The 21796-nt window shown below is 35.7% G+C and overlaps 1 protein-coding gene across 1 annotated transcript; it reads right to left on the bottom strand.

Moving 5' to 3' along the window:
- Positions 1–1503: 1503 nt before the first annotated feature.
- Positions 1504–1891, bottom strand: LOC120225145 (NADH dehydrogenase [ubiquinone] 1 beta subcomplex subunit 3). Its single transcript, XM_039223372.1, has one exon. The coding sequence runs from the start codon at positions 1863–1865 to the stop codon at positions 1569–1571; it is 297 nt and encodes a 98-aa protein (XP_039079303.1). The 5' UTR covers positions 1866–1891; the 3' UTR covers positions 1504–1568.
- Positions 1892–21796: the final 19905 nt, after the last annotated feature.

Genomic DNA, 21796 nt, shown 5'->3' with positions numbered 1-21796 from the left:
TACCAAAAAGAGTTACTATCTAACTCCAGTAGATGGATCAAGATATCCAAGCAATGTATTGTATTATTCTTCTGCAAATGTGACTGAATTAAAGCTGTCTATATATGAGTTAAGAACAGAAGGTGCAGTGACTTACATATCTTGAGCAGTTGTAGAGTGAAAAGAGAATTGGACTTCGATTCCTATGACATAAGTCACCCCTACTCTGGCAGTGCACAATGAATAAATCCCCTGACCTTGCTTTCTTCACCTAAGTAATGGAACACTTAGAATACCTTCTTTGCATTTCTCACAGTGTTGTCCTGAAGGTCAAGTAATAGAACATTAATGAGAATGTTTTATCATGGAGACAGAGTAACATAGTAAGAAGGGATGAATGCTCTGAATTCAGTCTCTCTGGCTTCACAAACCAACTCCACCACTGTGGTCAGGGTGCTCTGGGCAAGTGAAGTGAGCCTCTTTAAGAGTCAAGCTCTGTGTGAGTAAATACGCCTACCTCAAGGAATTTATTAATATCATTGATTAAGATAGACCATACCAAGTATTAGGACTGAAGCTTGGTATGTACTCTATGGCTAAGAATTCAATGAGAAGGCAGTTTTCACATGAGAGCTGTGCCCTCCCAGCCTCACCTGGGTGGTGAGCCAAGCACAGCCTCCTTTCAGTCACTGTGCTCCTCTCTTTTTGATCTAGGAAGCGGTGTTTGTTGATATACTGTCACTATTTTCTTGCATTACAGTGGTTTGTCCTGAGACTCAGGTTTGGGAATTAGTATAGGGAAGATAGACAGAGCTTTGTTATATTTGGTTCAAAGCTTTTTAGGATCCTTGCATATGAAGGAGCCCCAAACGAGTCCAGTCTTGATTAATGGGTTTTACCTTGGGCTTTGGAGCCAAAAACCTCAGCTAATAATACAATTTTGCCATGTTTGGATTTTGTATTTACCATCCCCAAATATCATGCAGGGGGAGGCTGTTTTGCAATGGAATTTGTATATTCCTAATATCCCTAGGCAAAGTCACTATTAATATCTCCCTGGGTGGCTTCTTTGGTTAAGCATCCGACTTCACCTTAGGTCATGATCTCAAGCCTCCTTCAAGCCCCGTGTAGGGCTCTGTGCTGACAGCTCAGAGTGTGGAGCCTACTTCAGATTCTGTGTTTCCCTCTCTCTCTGCTCCAGCCCCGCTTGCACTCTGTCTCTCACTCTCTCAAAATAAATAAACATTAAAAAATAATTTCCTTAAAAACTCCCTTTATAACTTCCTTTAAAAATAAATATTCTTTTATCTCCAGTGCTTCCTGTGTCCATTTCTCTCCTCTGAAACTCTTGTCTTCTCCTCCTAAACTGACTGTTCTGCATCCAATTCTATTCATTCTTCTATATTCACACTGAATGAAACTTCACACATGAAACAGTTTTTTTTTTTTTTTTTTTTCACATGTATTCTTACTTTATTAAATCTTACTAGTATTATTTGGGAAAATACACAGATGAGTAGGCTATGTTGATGAAATCTTATTTTTATAGGAGAATTAAGAAGACTTCAAGATACTTTCAGGTATTTTCTTCAATGATGCTTCTTATCTTTATTCCGAGACTCCAGGTAATATTCAGCCCCTACAGCTACCACAAATGCAGCAAATCCCCATTTGAATCCTTTTAATAATGCACCAACAAAGGAAACATTGTTTGCAAAGCCACCCATGTATCTCCAAGCTTCATTGCGGCCCCATGGATCCCTTAGCCCTCGTGCAGCCAGCTTCTCCTGGACAGTTTCTAATGGTGTCCCTTCTATCTTCCATTGTTTATAATCTGGAAGTTTTAATTTACTATGACCATGTTCATGTCCGTGTCCATGGGCCATGTCTGACAGCAATCTGACCTCTCACGACACTCCCACATGAAGCAGTTTTTAACATTACATTTCTATTAGAGCTTTTGTATTAGTTTCCAGGGATAAACCCTCCAATTACCACCCAAAAACATTTCCCTCATCATTCCTTAATTATAGAATCCAGACTTTATTTAGGAATGCAATAAGCCTAGCTTAAAAACAAAAAAAAAGGGGGCATTTCTGAGCCTCACTGAGCATGTGACTACATCCTGACCAATAAGATGTAAGTGGGAATGTGGTAGAATTTGAGAAAAGCCATATCAAGGACACTAAGTTGGGAAATGTGTTAGCTTGCTCTTCCTACTTTCTTCTTCCCGCCCCTCTTGGTCAGAGGTGCAAACATAACAGTTTCCTCAGTTATCATGTGAACATAAAAGGACCTCCAATATAGTAGTGTGCTCTAGGATGGTGAAACAGAAAGGTGGAAGGGGTCTCATTTCCCTAGAGCTGCTGTATCATCCTATTCTCCAGGTTGCTTTCTTGTGAGAGAGAAATGAACTACTTTTCATATATAATGATGCTGTTATATTGGGTACAATATCACCAGCAGTTAAATTAAAACAGTCACTTTATCTTCACATCCTATACTTCCAAAATGGCACATCTGTCATTGGAAAAACTCCATATGAAAACTTTGAGTTTGGAAGAGTCATTCTTACATGAATTTCTCAAACCCATCATACTTAATTTCATATTGGGATGTTTTAATATTCTGTGAATTTAGTTACACAACTAGTTCCTGGCACTAGGGGCCAGAGGAACACAGTAAAGCCGCAAGAAGGAAGAAGGACTTACACCTTCCTGCTTGCATTCTGTACCTGTGAACAAAATCCCAGAAATGACTGTTGCTCATGCTGTGAAGTTGGTTCTTGTCTTCAGCATTTTAACTGGTACTCCCATAGCCAGCCTCATACATCCACTTAGAGATAAATCACACTCTTGGGCACTGTGTGTGTGTGTGTGTGTGTGTGTGTGTGCATGTGAGAGAGAGAGAGAGAGAGAGAGAGAATGTGTGTGTGGTATGGGAGGCAACAAACCAGCAATCTGTGGTTGAATAGCCCCTCAAGTGATTCTGATGTGCACCCAAGCTTGTACACTTAAGTGTCCTGCCTACACACTAATGACTTCATATTTTCCTATATATACTTCACCTTAATGTTCTCTATAATCTTCCTTAATTCTACTCAGTGTTAAAAAATCCTTACAACTTGGCCATGTCTCTAGAGTCTGTGCAATACTAGTCTCTGCAATATCACCTGTCTATGTGCTTTTAGACTTCTGGGTGGGTATGATTCTGAGATTTGCCTTCATATTATTCTTCACGCCATTCTCCAAATTCCCTTCACTTCTCTCCTGTATTGATTCCTTTATTTCTTGGACCTTCATTTCCCTGGAGTACAAAATCAAGTCATCCTGAAAAATGATACATGGTTGGTGATTTTAGAGACCTTGAATATTTGAAAACATCTAATTCTACCTTACATTTTTATGATTGCTTAACCAACTACAAAATTCTAACTTAGAAGGATCTTCCAGCAGAATGTGTAAATGCTGTGCTTTAATTGATGCTAAAAGAAAATGTTGCTCTTGAAAGGTCTGATGTTATTCTCATCCTGGTGCTTTGTGTGTAACACCTTTTTCTCCCTTCACCTCTGCTCTGCTCCCATTCCCTCCTCTGTTTCTCTCCTTGGGTTCCTGAAATCTTCTCATGATATATTTGGTGATTCTTTTTTTTAGTTATTGTCTTTCCAAAGTGAATATTCATATTATTCTGTTACATAATTTTTCTTATGGCATATTTTTGACAAATTTCTCCATTCTTTTCTTCCCCAAGTGCACCTATTACTTTAATGTTAGAGGTCTTTTTTTATTGAAGTATAATTGACACACAATGTTATATTAGTTTCAGTCACAGAGGTTAGACATTTTTTATTGGATTTTTGGAGTTTTTTTGTTTATATTGCCCATCATTGTCATTATTAGAACTTTTCTACCGTCTGAGGTAGATTGAGATTCTGAGATTTAGTAAACATACAGCCCTCTTACTGAATTTTAGAGTACATACACAGATATTTAATTTCCAAAAAGTCTCTCTTGTTCTCTGAGTATTCCAAGTTATAATGCTTCCAGTTTTTTCGAAATCTTTCCTGATATTTATGTGGACAGTAACAGGTTTTTAGATTTTCTGAGGCTCCATCAATTTTCTCTATTTTGTGTGTATGTGTGTGTGTGTGTGTATATATATATATACACACATATATTGCTGATGATTAGTTTTAAGACCTTGTTTCCCATGTTCAATAACTTCCACAAAAGTGACTTATTATTTTCAGCTTTTGTATCTAATAATGGATCACTGAAAAATAAAACGGGATGATTTGTTTTCATGACTGGGGTTTGTTCACTTCTTGTTTGCATCATGTGTTAATCAATCAGAAGTATGGTGTATTAAGGGAAAATCACTAAACAATTCCTGGCAATTCATTTTTCCCACCAGGAAATCTTAATCTCCAGTCTTGCAGTCTTAACTGCGAGATCCAAAAAGGTGAAGTTAGGTGTTGCCTGTTCCCACTTTTCAGTATAAAAATGTTGATTTAGTCTTCCACTGGCTTTGTCTTAGCTGTGTCTGGGATTTTCCAAATTGTAGATTTTCTTGTATATATATTTTTTGTATATAATAACCTATCACACACCACTGTGAATAAAGGGACATTGCCTCTCTAGTAGGAGTTGTTGGACAGGATCTTGAAAGTCTTGTTATAGACACACATACATACACGCTTTCAACCAGATGTTCTCTTTTTAACTCCACAAATACTGAAGCCTCAGATGTATCTCTATCACCAATTTCTAAGCTTGTTTGGATTCTTGGGATTCAAAGAATTTGTTTGTTTTAATTTTTTAAAATGTTTTATTTATTTCTGAGAGAGACAGTGTGAGCAGGGGAGGGTCAGAGAGAGAGGGAGTCACAGACTGAAACAGGCTCCAGGCTCTGAGCTAGCTGTCAGCACAGTGTCCGACGTGGGGCTCAAACCCACAAACCATGAGATCATGACCTGAGCCGAAGTTGGATGCCCAACCGACTGAGCCACCCAGGCGCCCCAAAGAATTTGTTTTTCAACATCATTATCTTGTAGACAATTAAGTTTCAGCTCTGTCTACTCTGCTAAATTAGCAGAAGTTATATCCCATCTTTTTTCCACCTTCCAAGCTGCTCCCAGTGATGTTTCTCATCTGCTTTTGTCTCCTCTTCTATATTTTTTGTTATGTTAGTTTATACATTATTTTATTATTCCTGGTTTATTGTAATTTTAGAAAAGAAGAATAATTATATCTAATAAATCCATCTATACAGCCCAAAGTCAATACATTATTGCTTATTTTGTACATTCCTGGAAGTTAGTCTTTGTTGCTAACTTTTAGTTTTATTGTATTGTTCAGTGTCCCATTGGATAGTGATAAACTTTCAACTCTTCATTGTTCCCTCAATTTCCAGTAATCAAGATACTTGTAAGAATCTGAAAAATCAGAAAACTTTCCATTGATGACTTTATTCATTTTGTTTTTAAATCACATCTTCTTATGCTCTTATGAGTGTGGCATTCTGAAAATGACAGAGTGCATGGATCCTTGGAGCTTCCCTATTAAAGCTAGGCTTTTAAATACTGTCTCTCCAGAATTAATGCTATCACCTTCCTCTGTGGAGGCACTCATGGATGATTATTTTGAAGTCAGAGCCAAGAAGTTAAGTGTTGAGAAGTGGGCATGAAGTTTCTTTTCCAAACTTGGCACACATTTCATAATGCTATTTATCTGATGGGAAAAGAGACCTCAAATTTTGGCAGTCACTATCACTTCCATCTATCTCTTGTTCATCAAAATTATCTCTATTTGCCTTCTTTAACTTTCTTTCCAATGTATAGCTTGTTTATAATTAATTTTTAATCATTTTTTTTCTCTTAGGCATAATCTTTTGAAAATCCTACTACACAGAAGCAAGTTTGTGTACTCAGTGTCATACACACACTTCTTTGCCTCCATCCTGCAAATTTAGATGGCACTGTTTTATTGTTGTTAAATCAACAAATATTTTAGATTATGAAAACTGATATGCTGTTCTGATTAACTTAGTCTGTCATGACTACATTTACCACCTGTCAGGAAGGGGTATCTGTGTTCATTTTGGAATAACCAATTATTTTGACACTAAATGCACTTCTTTTGGCACCAACTCAGGATGTGCTCTATGTGGTTGGTGCTAATCTGGTTTATTTGCAGATTTGGCTTATTTCGCAGTTTGCAGTTAGGGGAGGGAACCATCGTTTTCTTGTTATTATACAACTCTCTTTTCTGGGACTCAAAATACAACAGTATTAAAAGGCTTCCTATTTACACTATATATCTTTCCACTTATGTATCCATGTACTGTATGTGATGTTATTCATATACTAATGTTTACTTATGTTTTTAATATCAGCGTACTATTAAATAATATCTACTTAGGAAAAAAGAAATGCTTAATCTTTTTTTTTTTTAACGTTTTATTTATTTCTGAGAGAGAGAGTGAGACACCGTGAGCAGGGGAGCAGAGAGAGGGAGATACAGAATCTGAAACAGTCTCCAGGCTCTGAGCTAGCTGTCAGCACAGAGCCTGACATGGGGCTCGAACCCACAATCTGTGATATCATGACCTGAGCTAAGTCGGAGGCTTAACCGACTGAGCCACCCAGGTGCCCCAAGAAATGCTTAATCTTAATTGCTCTATCTACAGGTACAATATAATGATTATATATTAAATCCAAGAAGTCAAGGAAAAAGACAATACTTTGTGAGATATATTGTTAGTACTATTAAGATAAAAAAGGCCATTAAATATAAACATCTTAAAACAACTATCTAAGTTTGTAGTAGTAACTGTATTAGCAAGCAAATGAAGCTTTAGAGCCACCAGTTATTAGGGAAATGTCACAAGGTATCTCCAGTGAAAAGCAAACAATAAAAACAAAGTCTTGACATTTCAATGTGAAGTTGATTTCCATTAAAATAAAGTTAATGTTAATTTTTATTAATATAGAAATTTATATTCAAATTATGAAAAGTAAAGTAGGTAATTAAAATATCACCCATGCCTCTCTCTTTTTTTTGCCAAATTCATTAATATTATCAGTTGGAAGAAATTATTTTATTGAATATGATGTTCCAGTAGTTAACCTGAAAATTTTAAATACTGGTAAAACTCTTTATTTGTATTTAAATCCAGTTATTTTTGGCACCTGCTTTCATTCACACTTAATTCAAGAACGCTTTCTCAAGAAGTATAATTTATTTTCCATGTAATTTTTCTGCCATACATAATTCAGGTTTAACTACTTTCATTCTGTTATGATATAAGATGATATTACAAATGTGCATTTTTTAAGATATGCTTCATTAATTTATGTTACATGTCTGCCTTTTAGGTGTTGCTTTTTTATTAACTGAAATAATCAAGACACTAGTAATATATCCTGACCAATGTTGGTGAGCCACACAATGATCCTTGGGTCCCCAATGCCCTGAATATCCTACGTTAACGTGTCATGAGAATATTGCTAATTCTGAGAAAACTACTTACTTTCTTTTTTTTTATTTCTGAGAGAGAGAGAGAGAGAGAGACAGAGAGACAGAGAGACAGCGTGAGCAGGGGAGGGTCAGAGAGAGAGATACAGAATCCGAAGCAGGCTCCAGGCTCTGAGCTAGCTGTCTACACAGAGCCCGACGAGGGGCTCGAACCCACGAACTGAGAGATCATGACCTGAGCCGAAGTCAGAAGCTTAACTGAGCCACCCAGATGCCCCGAAAAGTACTTACTTTCAAGAGAAAATGCCATGTGGACATGTAGCACGCAAAGGGTAAAGCGTCTCTTGGATTATCTTTTTCAGAGACAAACTGCCTCCACAGTAATGTTGTTGGAGCTATGTTTTAGAGACTTTAAGGAAACATTAAAGTGAAAATATTCTGTATTGTTGCCAAAATAAGTTTACAGAAGATCTAGATATGTTTTTATTAATGTATCTTGATTGAATTCTCACTTTAATAAATGAATGCATTGCCACTAGTCTGCTATATATTGAGAGTGATCAAGACATTAAATACACACACACACACACACACACACATACACACACACACACACACTTCTGTCTCTGAGGCTCATTTCTTTGTATTTACAATTTAAGGCTGTTTTAGTTTCTAAACACTGGATTCCTTTAGGTCAAATTACCCACTATATCCTTTGTTTCACAGATTTTTAATCTATTACTTTTTTCTTGTGCTGCATATAGTATTATTAGTCCTTTATCTTTGATTAAGCAGTAAAATCAAACATCTGCTTTTTTTGGTCTGGAAAGATCAGCACTGATATATTACTTTGCTTGTTTCTTACTTCATTTTACTTTAGAAAATGGTTCTGATCAGAAAGCCTGATGACCTTATCTGAAATAATAGCTCTCTCCTTTCAATCTATAACAGTTTTATTACAGTTTTATTTTCCTTGTAACACCATTATACACTATTTGAAATATTATAGATTTATCTACATACTATGTGTATGTCTCACAAACACATACACACACACATCTGATTATAGGGGATTAAAATCAGGTAATTTGTTTTATTCACTTTTACATTTCTATCATTTAGAGGACTGTCTGACACAAGTTACATCACACTCAATATTTGTTGGAATAAATAAAGGAGAGGATGATCTACCTCCCATTTCACTCCAAAGTCTACTGAAATGGAAGAAAAGATATAAACAAGAAAAATAAATTCACAAAGGGCAATAGAAAAAAAGAAACACTAATGATTTTCTGGGAAGTAAACAGCATACAAAACAGAACTGAAAGATACAATGAGGCAGAGAAAGTACCAACCCAAAAATAACACATACCCCAAATAAACGAACAAACATACTGAACACACAGGAGAATGAAACTACAAATGTCAGGCCATTTGTTTTTCTTGCTTTAAAAAAATCCAAATTATGAGTAAAAACAAAAAAAGAAAAATGAATCCTGTGACAAATACTAAGGGAATTGTTAACTACTTAAAAATCTGTGCAGGTGGGAGGATTCTGAGCATATATCCCCAGGCTAACGAAGCAAAGTAGAAGAGCCACTTTACTAACTTAGTTTCTGCCCCAAATAGTGTATTAAAAAAAGTATGGTGGACAAAGAAAGAAACAGCATAGAGCTCTTGGGATAATTGTTATCTACAAAAATATAGAAGGGCAATGTGTACTGTCAAGATTCCAAACCTATTCTTCCATTCACTATTAAAATAATAATAAAAAAAGAAAGGAAAGTCACCTCTGTACTTGATGACAAAAAGATAAAAAAAAGTACGTAGTTGTTTAAGCAACTCATCCAATTAAATACTTCATACAGTACTTTATTTGGTTTGGCATTCATTAAACAACCTTCCCAATGCTCCAATGGCATCTTTGTCATTTGTGCAGTGTCCTAAATCAGTGTGCAAGGATGTCACCTAAAGAAAGCAAATTAATTAAGAGCTTTTAATGAACATAACAGCCTGTTCATTTCTCTAAGAAACTTTATGGTCTCTTTGAAAATACTGTTAGAGCCAGAACATTTTTTTTAAATCATAAAGCTACATCTTACTTTATTTCACTGTTGTTTTACCTTTGCTCCTGATATTAGTAATTAAAATTTCAAATCACTGAGGAAACACATTCAAACTTATAGAAAGTGTGTATTCAAAAATCACACAAGCCAACATCAAGAACTTTCATCCCTGAAGGGAAAACACTATTAAAAGTTGAAGTCTGCAGAGAAGGTGGTGTCAGCAAGATGGCAGAATAGGAGGTCTCTTGCTTGTATTCCACACTCAACAACAATGATCTGGTAGCTATCTATGGACAACAGCATCTTTGTGGGAGCTTTGGGATCCAAATAGGAGACAATGTAAAATTCCAGGGGAGTCCAAGACCATGGAGGGTCTTTTTGAGAAAGCAGGCTGTGCCCAGGTGGATGACTCACTCACTGACCATGGTCCTGTCTATAGACCAAGAAATAATTTTGTTCCCCTATGAACTCAGCTACAGCCCTGTTGGCCTTGGTCCTCCTACTAGGTCTATACCTCAAAACACCTGGGAGAAATCATGCCTACCTATTCTTCAAATAATAGGTCCATCAACTTTGGTCTTGGCGATGGGTATTAAATGCCCTGTGACCCAGTTCTATCCCCTCATGGCCACAGTCCTGGAGCTCCTGGAGGCAAGAGCTTGGAACTTGATCCTAGTCCATTCTTTAATAGCCTTGTAACTGGATTCTAGTCTCTCTGAGCTGCAGGCTGTGAACAGTCTTGCTGGCCCAGACTCCTGGCAGGAGACACTCATGTCTGCAGCCCAGAGATCCTGAAATAGGCATATATTTGACGCTAGCCCCATCCAGCTACCATCTATGAGCAGTCTTGTTAGTTCCAGGTCTTGCAGGGAGACAGGCCCATCAGTGTCCCTGGAAACAGACCAGCCAACTTGGGTCCCACAGCAGGTCCTGAAATAGTCATGTGACTCAATTCCAACTCGTCCCAGCCATGGTCCATGAGCAGTTCTGCCTACCCAGACACTTACCAGAAGACATGTGTGTTCATGCCCCTGGAGGTAAGTCTGCCAACCATAGTCTGACTATATATCCTGGTACAGACCTATAACTCACTCTGACCCTTCCAGCCATGGTCAGGGAATAGTTCTGGCCACTCATGTGGTGCTTAGAGACATGCCCCTCCATGCCCACAGAGGCAAGTCTGCAGACCTTAATCCTGGCTGTGGACCCTGAACTAGCACTGGGACTCAGTTCCAGCTCCTCTCAGCTACTGTCTGATCTAGTCTTATCTGCTCCAGGATCCACCTAGTGACAACAGGAGCAGGGGACATACGAGATCTATACTCTTCTGCACACCTGGTAACAGACCCATGTCTGCAGATCCAACCATGGACATTGAAACAGACTTATCTAAGCTGAACAGGTCCTGAAGGCTGTCCCATCCACCTAGGGACCAGACAAGATCCACATATGCCCAAATCTTTCATAATAGGCCTGCCAACTGTGGACAAAACTGGAGGCCCAGGAACAGCCTCATGACCTAGCTCTAATCCAGCATGACTGTAAAGACTGGTAGAAATATTTGCTCCTTCAAATGTGGAGACATCAATGCTAGGCTATTTGAATCACAGAAAGTCAGGCAAATCTCATGGCACCAAAGAAAACTAATAAAGTTCTAGTAACTGACCACAAAGAAATGGAGGTCTAAAAATTATCCAACCAAGACATAAAGTAATGATCTTTAAAAAAACTAATGTTTATTTATCTTTGAAAGAGAAAGAGAAAGACAGAGTGTGAGCAGGGGAGGGGCAGACAGAAAGAGAGACACAGAATCCAAAGTGGGCTCTAGGCTCTGTGCTTACAGCCCAGATTGAACTGTGTATAGTATTCTTTGAACTTGAACTCACGAGCCATGAGATCATTACCTGAGCTGAAGTCAGATGCTTCACCAACTGAGCCACCCAGGTGCCCCAAATAATCATCGTAAAGAAACTCAAGGAAATCCAAGAGAACACAGAAAAACAACTACAAAAATCAGGAAAACAATGCATGATCAAAATGAGAAGTTTAATAAATAAATAGAAACCATAAAAAGAACAAAACAAAAATCATGGAGAAGAATGCAATGACAGAACTGAAAAATTCTATGAGGATCTTCAAAAGCAAACTTGATCATACAGAAGAAAGGATGTGCAAACTCGAAGATAGATTTATTGAAATTATCGGTAAGAGGCACCATATTTTTAAAAGAATGAAAAGGAATGAAGAAGATCTACATGAATATTGGGAATATCAATCAAATGAAAACTGACTACATGGGAGTTCTGAGCGACAGAGAGAAAAGAACAGAAAGTTTATTTAAAGAAATAATAGCTGAAACTTAACAAATCTTGGGAAAGATACAGAAATCATGTACAGAAAGCTTAAAGGACCCCAGCAAAGGTCATCCCAAAGATTACTCCAAAACACATTATAGTCAAAATGTTAAAAGTCAAAGATAAAGAGAGAATTTGGAAGCACTAACAGAAGACCAACTTGTCACATCAGATTTCCTTTCAGAAACCTTTCTGGCCACAAGAGAGTGGGATTAGATATTCTAAGTGCCAAAAGAAAAAAAAAAAACAAAAACTAACAACAAAGAATACTATATCAGGAAAAGTGACCTTCAGAAATAAAGGTGAGATTAAACATTCCCCTACAAACAAAATCTAAGGAAGTTCATCACCACTAGACCTGCCTTACCTGAAATGCTAAAGGAAGTTCTTCAAATTGAAATGAAAGGATGATGGCACACCTGGGTGGCTCAGTTGGTTAAGCATCCGCCTTCAGCTCAGGTCATGATGTCAGGGTTTGTGGGTTCGAGCCCTGCATCGGGCTCTGTGCTGAACATTTGCTCAGAGCCTGGAGCCCGCTTTGGATTCTGTGTTTCCTTCTCTCTCTGCCCCTTCTATGCTCAAGCTCTGCCTCACTCTATCAAAAATAAATAAATGTAAAAATATTTAAAAAAAAAGAAATGAAAGGATGTTATATAGCAACATAAAAACATATAAAAGTATGAAACTCACTGTAAAGTATGTATATGGTCAAATACAGAATGCCTTAACACTGCAGTGGAGATGCATACATCTCTATTATACAAGTTAAAGGACAATAGTATTTTATAATGATTATTTATTTATTTTGAGAGAGAGAGAGAGCCAGTGTGAGCATGGGTGTGAGACAGAATCCCAAGCAGACTACATACTCATGGCAGAGCTGGATGTGGGACTCGATCACACAACTGGAAGATCATGACCTAAGCCACTATCAAGAGTTGGACACTTAACCAACTGAGCCATTAGGTATCCTTAAAGACAACAGTATTAAAAATAACTATATGTAGACTGCCTGGGTGGCTCAGTTGGTTGAATATCTGACCTCAGCTCAGGTCATGATCTCACAGTTCATGTGTCCAAGTCCTTGGTTTTAGCTCTGTGCTGACAGCTCAGAATCTGGAGCTTGCTTCAGATTTTGCATCTCCCTCTCTCTCTCTCTGCCCCTCCCCCACTCATGCTCTGGCTCTCCCTCTCTCAAAAATAAACATTTAATTGTTTTTAAATAACTATAGCTACAATAATTTGTTAATGTATGCACAATATAAAAAGATGTAAAGTGTGACATCAATAGCATAAAATGTGGGGAGATGAGAAGTAAAAGTATAGATATTTTGTATCTGATTGGAGATAATTCTTTTAAGCTTAAAAAAACCTTTGTAAGATATATTATGTCAGTTTGATGGTAACCACACACCCCCAAATATATCCACAAAAGAGAAAGAGAAAGAAATTAAAACATATAATTCAAAAAATAAATACCAAAGGAAACCAACAAGAGAGTAAGAAATGAACTACAGAAATACAAAAGAAGTCCAAAGCATTTTTTTAACTTACAATGAACAAAATAGCATTATCAATAATTACTTTAACATAGATGGATTAAATTCTATAATCAAAATACACAGAGTGGCTAAAGGTCAAAAAATAACCAGAGTTAACAATATGATAACTACAAAAGGCTCATATTGTCTCTTTAGCTTAAAAGACATACACAGGTTGAAAATAAAGAGGTGGAAAAAGATATCTCACATAGTATCGATCAAAAGAGAGCATGAGAAGCTCTATTTAGATCAGATAAAAGATATTTACAGTCAAGATTGGTCTCAAGACACAAAGAAGGTCACTATATAGTGATATAGGGGTAAATTTATGAAGAGGATATATAACAATTATAAATACATATGCAAAGAATATTGGAGCACCTACTTATTGAAAATAAGCATTGAATTGAAGAAAAAAAAATAGAAATATAATAAGAGTAGGGGGCATCAGGATTCACTTTCAACATTGGCTATATCATCCAGGCAGAAAATCAATGAGGAAACAGTGGACTTGAGAAACACTGTAGACCAAATGACCTTGACAAACTCTTACAGAACATTCTATCTAATATTACCAGTAGAATACACATCTGTCTCTAGTATACAGAGAACATTCCCCAGAAAGGTCATGTTTTGAGACACAAATCAAGTCTACAGAAATTTTAGAAGAAATTTAGAAGCCACTGGGTGGCTTAGTCGGTTAAGCATCCGACTTTCGCTTAGGTCATGATCTCACGGTTTGTGGGTTCAAGCCCCGCGTCGGGCTCTGTGCTGACTGCCAGCTCAGAGCCTGGAGCCTGTTTCAGTCTGTGACTCCCTCTCTCTCTGACCCTCCCCTGCTCACGCTTGCGCTCTCTCTCTCTCTCTCCTAGAAATAAATAAAAAAATTTTTAAAAAATAAAAAAAATTTTAGAAGGAGGAAAGCATATCAAGTATTTTTTCTGACCATAGTTTGGCCATAATTTTATGAAACTTAAAATCATATCAGAAGTAAAATTCACAAATGTGTAGAAATTAAAGAGCACACTTCAAAACAACCAATAGGCCAAAGAAGAAATCAATAGGGAAATGAAAAAGTATCCACAACAGGTTATATGTCAATTGCATCTCAATAAACATGAAAACTAAGGGAAAAAATACCAAGCACTACCAAAAAAAAAAAAAAAAAAAAATATATATATATATATATATATATATATAAAATGAAGAAAATGAAATACAATATACAAAATTTATGGGATGCAGCAAAAATAAATCTAAGAGAAAATGTTGTAGGGATAAATGACTACATTAAGAAAAAAGAGGGGCACCTGAGTGGGTCAGTCGCTGAGCATCTGACTTCTGCTCAGGTCATGATCTCACCATGTGTTCGACCCTCACATTGGACTCCGTGCTGTTGGCTCAGAGCCTGCTGCCTGCTTTGGAATCTGTGTCTCCTCCTCTCTCGGCCCCTTCCCAACTCCCATTCTGTCTGTCTCTCAAAAATAAATAAACATTAAAGAATAATAATAACAGAAAAAAGAAACATCTCAAAAAACTAAGGAGCTAGAAGGAACTGAGGAGCCAGGGGAAAAAAAAAACAAATAAAAAAACCCAACAACTATACCCAAAATCAGTAGAAGCAAGGAAATAACAAAGACCAGAGTAGAAATAAATAAAATGCAGATTTAAATAAATAACAATAGAATAAAAAATAGTTTGTTTTTTAAAAAGATAAAATTGGCAAATTTTAGCTAGACTGAGAGAGATAACTCAAACAAATTACAATGCTTTGTCAATCTTTTTAAATTTTAGTGGTTCTAGTTGGTGTGTAATTTTCCGTTGCCCTAATGGACTATACAATGTTGAACATTTTTAATGCGCTTATTTGCCATTTGTAAATCTACTCTGCAGAACTCAGAACTCTGTTCAAAAATTTTATCCATTTTGGATCATGTTATCACTGAATTGTAAAAGTTTCATGTACAATTTTAACATAAATCCTTTATCATATATATGCATTACAAATATATTCTTCACATCTTCTTAAATGTATTGTTTGAAGAGCACTTTTATTTTGGAAAACCCCATTTTATCAAAGTTTTTCCTTTAATAGGCCAGAGATTTTTGTCCTATCTGTGTTAAGTGATAAATTTATATCTATCACATAGCCACAAAGATTTTCTCCTCTTCTGAAAGTTTCATAATATGGGACTTCCTTTAGGTCTATAGTCTATTTTTTTTTTCCCACGTAGAGTGAGTGCCAAATTTAATTGGGATGGAGGAGAGAAATGTACATTTTTTCCTAGCATTACTTGATGGAAGAATATTGCCTTCCAATTGATTTATCTAGGCATATATATGTTAAAAACATTTGACTGGATATTTGTGGCCTTGCTTCTGGATTCTGTTTTCCTCCATTGATTTATATGAATATCCCTATGCCAAAGTGAAAAAGGTTTTCATCATTCTTGGGAAGAGAAATCAAGAATATCAGATTTACATTTCTGTCATTTCTATGGATACTCCATAACTCTTCCATAAACTTCTAAAGAGATTATTTCAAAACTAAAAGAAAAAATACATTTTCTTTTATTTACTTAAATATTTCCCATTGCTGGTACTCCATTCTTTATGTGTATTAAGAATTCCATCTAGAACAATTTTTATTTTGTTTAAAGAACTTTCATTAGTACTTTTAGACAGAAGTTATGTAGGTAATGAATATTCTCAGGTTTTTTGGAAAAAGTTTATTTTACTTTCTTTTTGAAAGATTTTTATTGTGTATGAAATTCCAAGTTGGCAGGTCTTCTTGTTTTTCTTTCAGTGCTTTATTTCTTTTAATTTATTTTGAGAGAGACAGAGACAAAACGAGTGGGAGATGGGCAGAGAGGGAAAAAGAGAAAATCCAAGCAGGCTCCGCACTGCCACCACAGAGCCTGAGGCAGAGCTCCAACTCACAAAACTGTGAGATCATGAGTTGAGCTGAAACCACGAGTTAGACACTTAACCAGCTGAGCTACTCAGGTGCCCCTCTTTTACTGCTCTAAAAATGTTTTCCATTTCCTCTAACTTGCATATATTCTGATAAGCCAGATATCAATCATATTCATTTCTTACATCTAAATCATTTTGATTTCTGGCTGCTGTAACATTTTTCTTTTTATTACTGGCTATATGTACTTCTATTAAAGTGCACAGGTGTGGTTTCTTGTGTATGTTCCGCCTGGTTTTCGCTCACCTTAGATTTATTGGTTTATATTTTTAACATATTTGGAAAACATTTGGGCACCTTTTCCTTCAAATAATCTTAATACCCTGTTCCCTTATTTTGTGACTCTAAATACACACATTTTAGAGAGTTTGTAATTATCCCACATGTCGCTCTTCCTCTGTTCATTTTTTCTTCTGTATTTTTCCATGTTTGCTTCATTTTGGGTAGTTTCTATTGGTATGTCTTTAATTTTATTGATATTTTGATATGTGCTAACTTCATTTATTGCATTTTTAAAACTTAGATATCATATTTTTCACCTCTAGAACTTTTTGGGGATCTCTTCTTTACCTCTGATTTCTCTCATATTCGTGTTTTTATCTACCTTCTTGATTTAGTTTAAGAAATTAGCCTACATGAATGTCAGCGCTGAAAAATCTGAAATTCATAACACAGAGTAGGATGGCAGAGTAGGTTCTTGAGGCAGAACTCTTTTTTTTTTTTTTTTTTTTTTAATTCAGGAAATCTTAGCCTTAAGGCTTTCAACTTCGTATTAGGATGCCCCCCTCAATATGGAGAGGAGTTTCCTTTACTTAAAACCAACTAATTGTAAATATTAATCATGTCTACAAAACATCTTCACAGAAGTCACTATATTAGTGTTTGACCAGTTAGACACTCTAACTTAGCTAATTAAGTTGATACATGAAATTAACCATCATAGTAACTTTCCCTCTGAGCTTTCCCGCCCTGTGTTGTTGTCTGGGAACTGGTTCCAGGCAGTAATCTGATGAAGTGATTAGGCTCACTTTGTTTCCCCCTCTCTAGGGATTAGATTGTTGTCTACTGCCCGTGTATCATAAGTTTGACTTGTTTTCTAGCTGTTTAAGATGGGTAACTAAATAATGTTCTTCTGTAAGTTTGAATTTTTCATTGTTACTCCTGTGCATTTTTCCAATTTTCTTAAAAAAAAAAAAAAACAGAATTATACAAAAAAAAAAAACCAGAATCGCTATAGAAGAACCTAGAGATGTAAATATTAATATAAATATTACAAATTAGAATACTTGATAAATACACATATTAAAATGATTCTATGAAAACTAGTCTATGAATCTTGGGCTTGGAGAATTAAATCTGTGTGATTATTTTAATTAAATAAATCCTCTCTCAAATAAAGGGGGAAAGAAGGAGAAATTTTTTATTTTTACAAAAAGAATCCGTTTTTTTGTAATACAGAATTTAATACTATTTAAGTTTTTAAAACACCCATAAACTACTTTCTATACAAAACCTAAGTATTTTCAATGGAAAATAACAGACACTGGCACACTCTTTGTAAGAGCAGTTACAGATAGATGCACAGTGAATATATTGCTTTAGAGGCAGATTAAACCTCCGGTATACAGAACACAAAACTAGTCCTAACACAGGAGTGATAAATATATGAGGTCAATGAGTTTGATGAATGTTTTGGTATTCTTTATCTGTGGGACTCCATTACACTGAGGAGAATTTTCCATATAATTGAAGATGATACTACAAACAATTATGTATATTCAATAGATGCTTGAAGTTAGTCTTGCTGGAGTATCAAATATGTGTAAAGCAAAAAGAGGGTTAGTAAGCAGATAAAAATGCAATCAAATGCTCACTGAACAATATTTATTCACAGAAAACAGAGAGCTAGCATTTCTTCATTTTGTTTTTTCAGTGTTGACATTAATTATAGGTTATCTTTATATGAACAAATTATCTCCTATGTGTTGTGCAAAGAAAGAAGACACATGTATATTTTCAATTCACATGGATGCTCAACTGATTTGTAGAGAAAAGGTACTCACACTTTTTTCATATAGAAAAAAGATATAGTAAAATATAACAGCATGTATGGTTTCTTCATCATCTGACAGTACTTCTGAAGATTATTTCCATTATTTTGCATAAGTTGCTCAAAGGGTATATATCAAAAATCTATTGAGTGTCTTGAAAATGCTGATATTTTTACATTAGCCCAAATATTATGATTTTAATAATTATAAATTATTATTATAGCAATTTCTTATTATAGCAAACTATTCTGAAAGTCATTTGGTAACTGAATTTATATTTTTCATGACACACAAAGATTTCTTTGCTGGCTGAGAAAGGAATCAAATATAGATTTGGCAGATTTTAAGAGATGCTCAAGTGCCATAACAAAACATGAAGTAATGCTCTCTCATGCTGAATGAAGTGAGGGAGCAACAGGAATGCAATCATGTTCCCTTCCAAACTGAAACAGTCACCCTTCTTGCAATGCCTCCACTCCCATGCCAGGTATTAAATACGATACAGGAAAGGACTCAGCCATTGAAAGACCAGAAATGTCTCTTCACTGAAGAATACATCTTACTTACTGTATTTTGCTTAATTAGAAAATCAAAATGATCAAATATACGCCTTCCTTTTCTTTTGGAAGAGGCAGGGGTGGAGGGAGGGAGAAAGAACAGAGAGGAAAAGAAAGAATCCTAAGCAGGCTCTATACCCAGAATGCAGGGCTCCATCTCATAACTCAACTCATAATCTCATAACCCTAGGGTCATGACCTGAGCTGAAATCAAGAGTCAGACACTTAACTGACAGAGCCACCTTGGTGTCCCTCAAACATGTTATCTTCTATAATGACATAATGTGGAGCTAGAATTATGTGATTTATTATTTAGAAAAAGGAATAAGAAAATAACTAGATGTCAAAGGTGACCAACAATTCAAGTAATTCATGATTATAAATCCCTTTCAATTTACAGAATCATTTTTCAATATTAAAATCTGTGAATAAGGACACAGAATTGGATATTCATGTCTCCTAATCAATAATTTATGAACTAGTAAACCTCAAAGGAATAAAAGGAGGCAGAATACTATTATTTGAAAAATTCCATAGAAGAGATCAGATAGGGAAAGCGGGGATCTTTCTTTGTCTTACCCTTCCCTCCCTGGTTTACCATCATTAGACAAAGACATATATCCATAAATAGAAAGCTATCCATAACACTTTACAAAGTTTTAGTTTTAAATGTAAATGATAAAGAACTACTCTTCCCCAATACGAACTCAAACTTTCTCTTTCTCTGAAGAGAAAGTTTCAGTTCTAACTAGATGTTTATAATACTAGCACTTTCAGTAATTGTGTGAATTAATTAGAAATAAATTTTGTTTAAAAATGGCAATAACAGTGATAAAATGGAGTTTAGAAGTTTCGGAATCACTGCTTATAGTATCTAAGTAAATCATTAACTTTTGTTTAATTTGTATATATGCTGTAGAAGTGTTTTTTCTCTCTTCTGAATGTATTGTTAGTATGCACGTCTTATCATCTTGAATGTGGTGTGCTTAATTATATTCTTCAATGTTTTAATATGATCAGAATATTCTCTCTGTATGTGTGAGAATTGTAAGCTTTGACAAACATTTAAGAATGGAAAAAGAAAGTAACGAGCTTTTTATAATAATTCTAATTGTGATGAAGGATAATTTTTAGCAATGATAATGTCCTTTTTGTCCTATTCTTTCAAGGTTACAGATATGATTTAAGTTTTTATGAGTTGTTGTGCTGATAAGTTTCTATGGATACATAATGAAATACTTTAAATAAGAAAAAATCTGAGTAAATTTGTTAACAGTTCCTATTAAGAAGTGGATTTATGTTATTATCATTGGTTGTGTTTGGAGTGCAGGTAAAATTTCTTGTTTAGAATTTTGTTTGTTTAAAAATAAATTTATACTCTGCCAAAAATGAAGAAATGATGCTGTATCATAGAATCTCTGTACCAATACAAGTTAAATAAATAAAATAAAAAATAGGAAAATGCAGAAAAATATTGGCTGTAATGCAATAGTAATAATTCAACTTTCTGCTATAATATTTGAAAAATGCTATTCTGAAGATATAAAATATTGTTCTTAACACAACCCAACCCCAACATCAGCTTTCTGAAACATTAATGAGAAAAAAGAATGGTAGAGTAGACAATTACGTCGTTTTTTTTCTTAAACAGCCACAAGTTATAGAATAGCAGAATAAAGGGATGAAAGGCAAATCCTAAGCAGAAGACATGTAATAAAAATGCTAGTAGTGCTGGGAATCAATCAGCTAGGTGAACCAGAAAAGTGACTCTGGGTGGTTGTTTCTTTCCTTTTTTTTTAAGTTTCATGTATTTTGAGAGAGACAGACAGAGACAGAGAAAAAAGAAGAAGGAGGAGGAGGAGAGCAGAGAGAGGGAGAGAGAGAATCCCAAAATGGCTCCACACTGTCAGTACAGAACCTGATGTGGGGCTCAAACTCACAAACCATGAGATCATGACCCGAGCTGAAACCAAAAGCCATGTTCTTATATGACTGCACTACCCAGGCACCCTGATTCTGGGTTTTGTAAATGTGAATGATGACAAGGAGGGAGGTTGTAAGCAGAGGTATTTGGAAGCTGACCAACAAATTGAAATTATCAATTAAAAGGTAAAATAATAATGCTGCTTCTTATAAGTTATGATGTATGTCCCTTTCCTGTTTTTTTTTTAACTATGTTAAAAAACATAGTGAGGGAAACCAAAAGTAAATGACTATACTAAGGAGACAGAATTGATCTAACATAATGATAAGGGTGAAATAAGAAAATCCGTGAGGGGCGCCTGAGTGGCTTAGGTGGTTAAGCGTCTGACTTTCGCTTAGGTCATGATCTCGTGGTTCGTGGGCTCTAGCCCCGCGTCGGGCTCTGTGCTGACTGCCAGCTCAGAGCCTGGAGCCTGTTTCAGAGTCTGTGACTCCCTCTCTCTCTGACCTTCCCCTGCTCACACTGTCTCTCTCTCTCTCCTAGAAATAAATAAAACATTTAAAAATTTTTTTAAAAAAGAAAATCAGTGAAAAGTTATTTGAAAATATCATTACAGCTTAAATTTTAAAATCTATAGAACATTTTGGAAGATAAATCTCTCAGAAATTAGAAAGTGGGTGGCTCAGTTTGTTGAGCATCAGACTCTTGATTTCAGCTCATGATCCTAGAATTGTGGGATCAAGTCTCATGTTAGGCTCTACACTGAGAATAGAGTCTGCCTGAGATTCATTCATTCTCTCTCTCTCTCTCTCTCTCTCTCTCTCAAATGCATTTTAAAAAGAAAGAAATTAGAATTAAAGAACTGACAGAGAAAA

Source organism: Hyaena hyaena, unplaced genomic scaffold (assembly GCF_003009895.1).
Source record: "Hyaena hyaena isolate Hyena2069 unplaced genomic scaffold, ASM300989v1 scaffold_1342, whole genome shotgun sequence".
In the NCBI taxonomy this organism is placed as follows: Eukaryota; Metazoa; Chordata; class Mammalia; order Carnivora; family Hyaenidae; genus Hyaena; species Hyaena hyaena.
The sequence above is the reverse complement of the archived record's forward strand: the minus strand, read 5'-3'. Positions and strand labels throughout refer to the sequence as shown.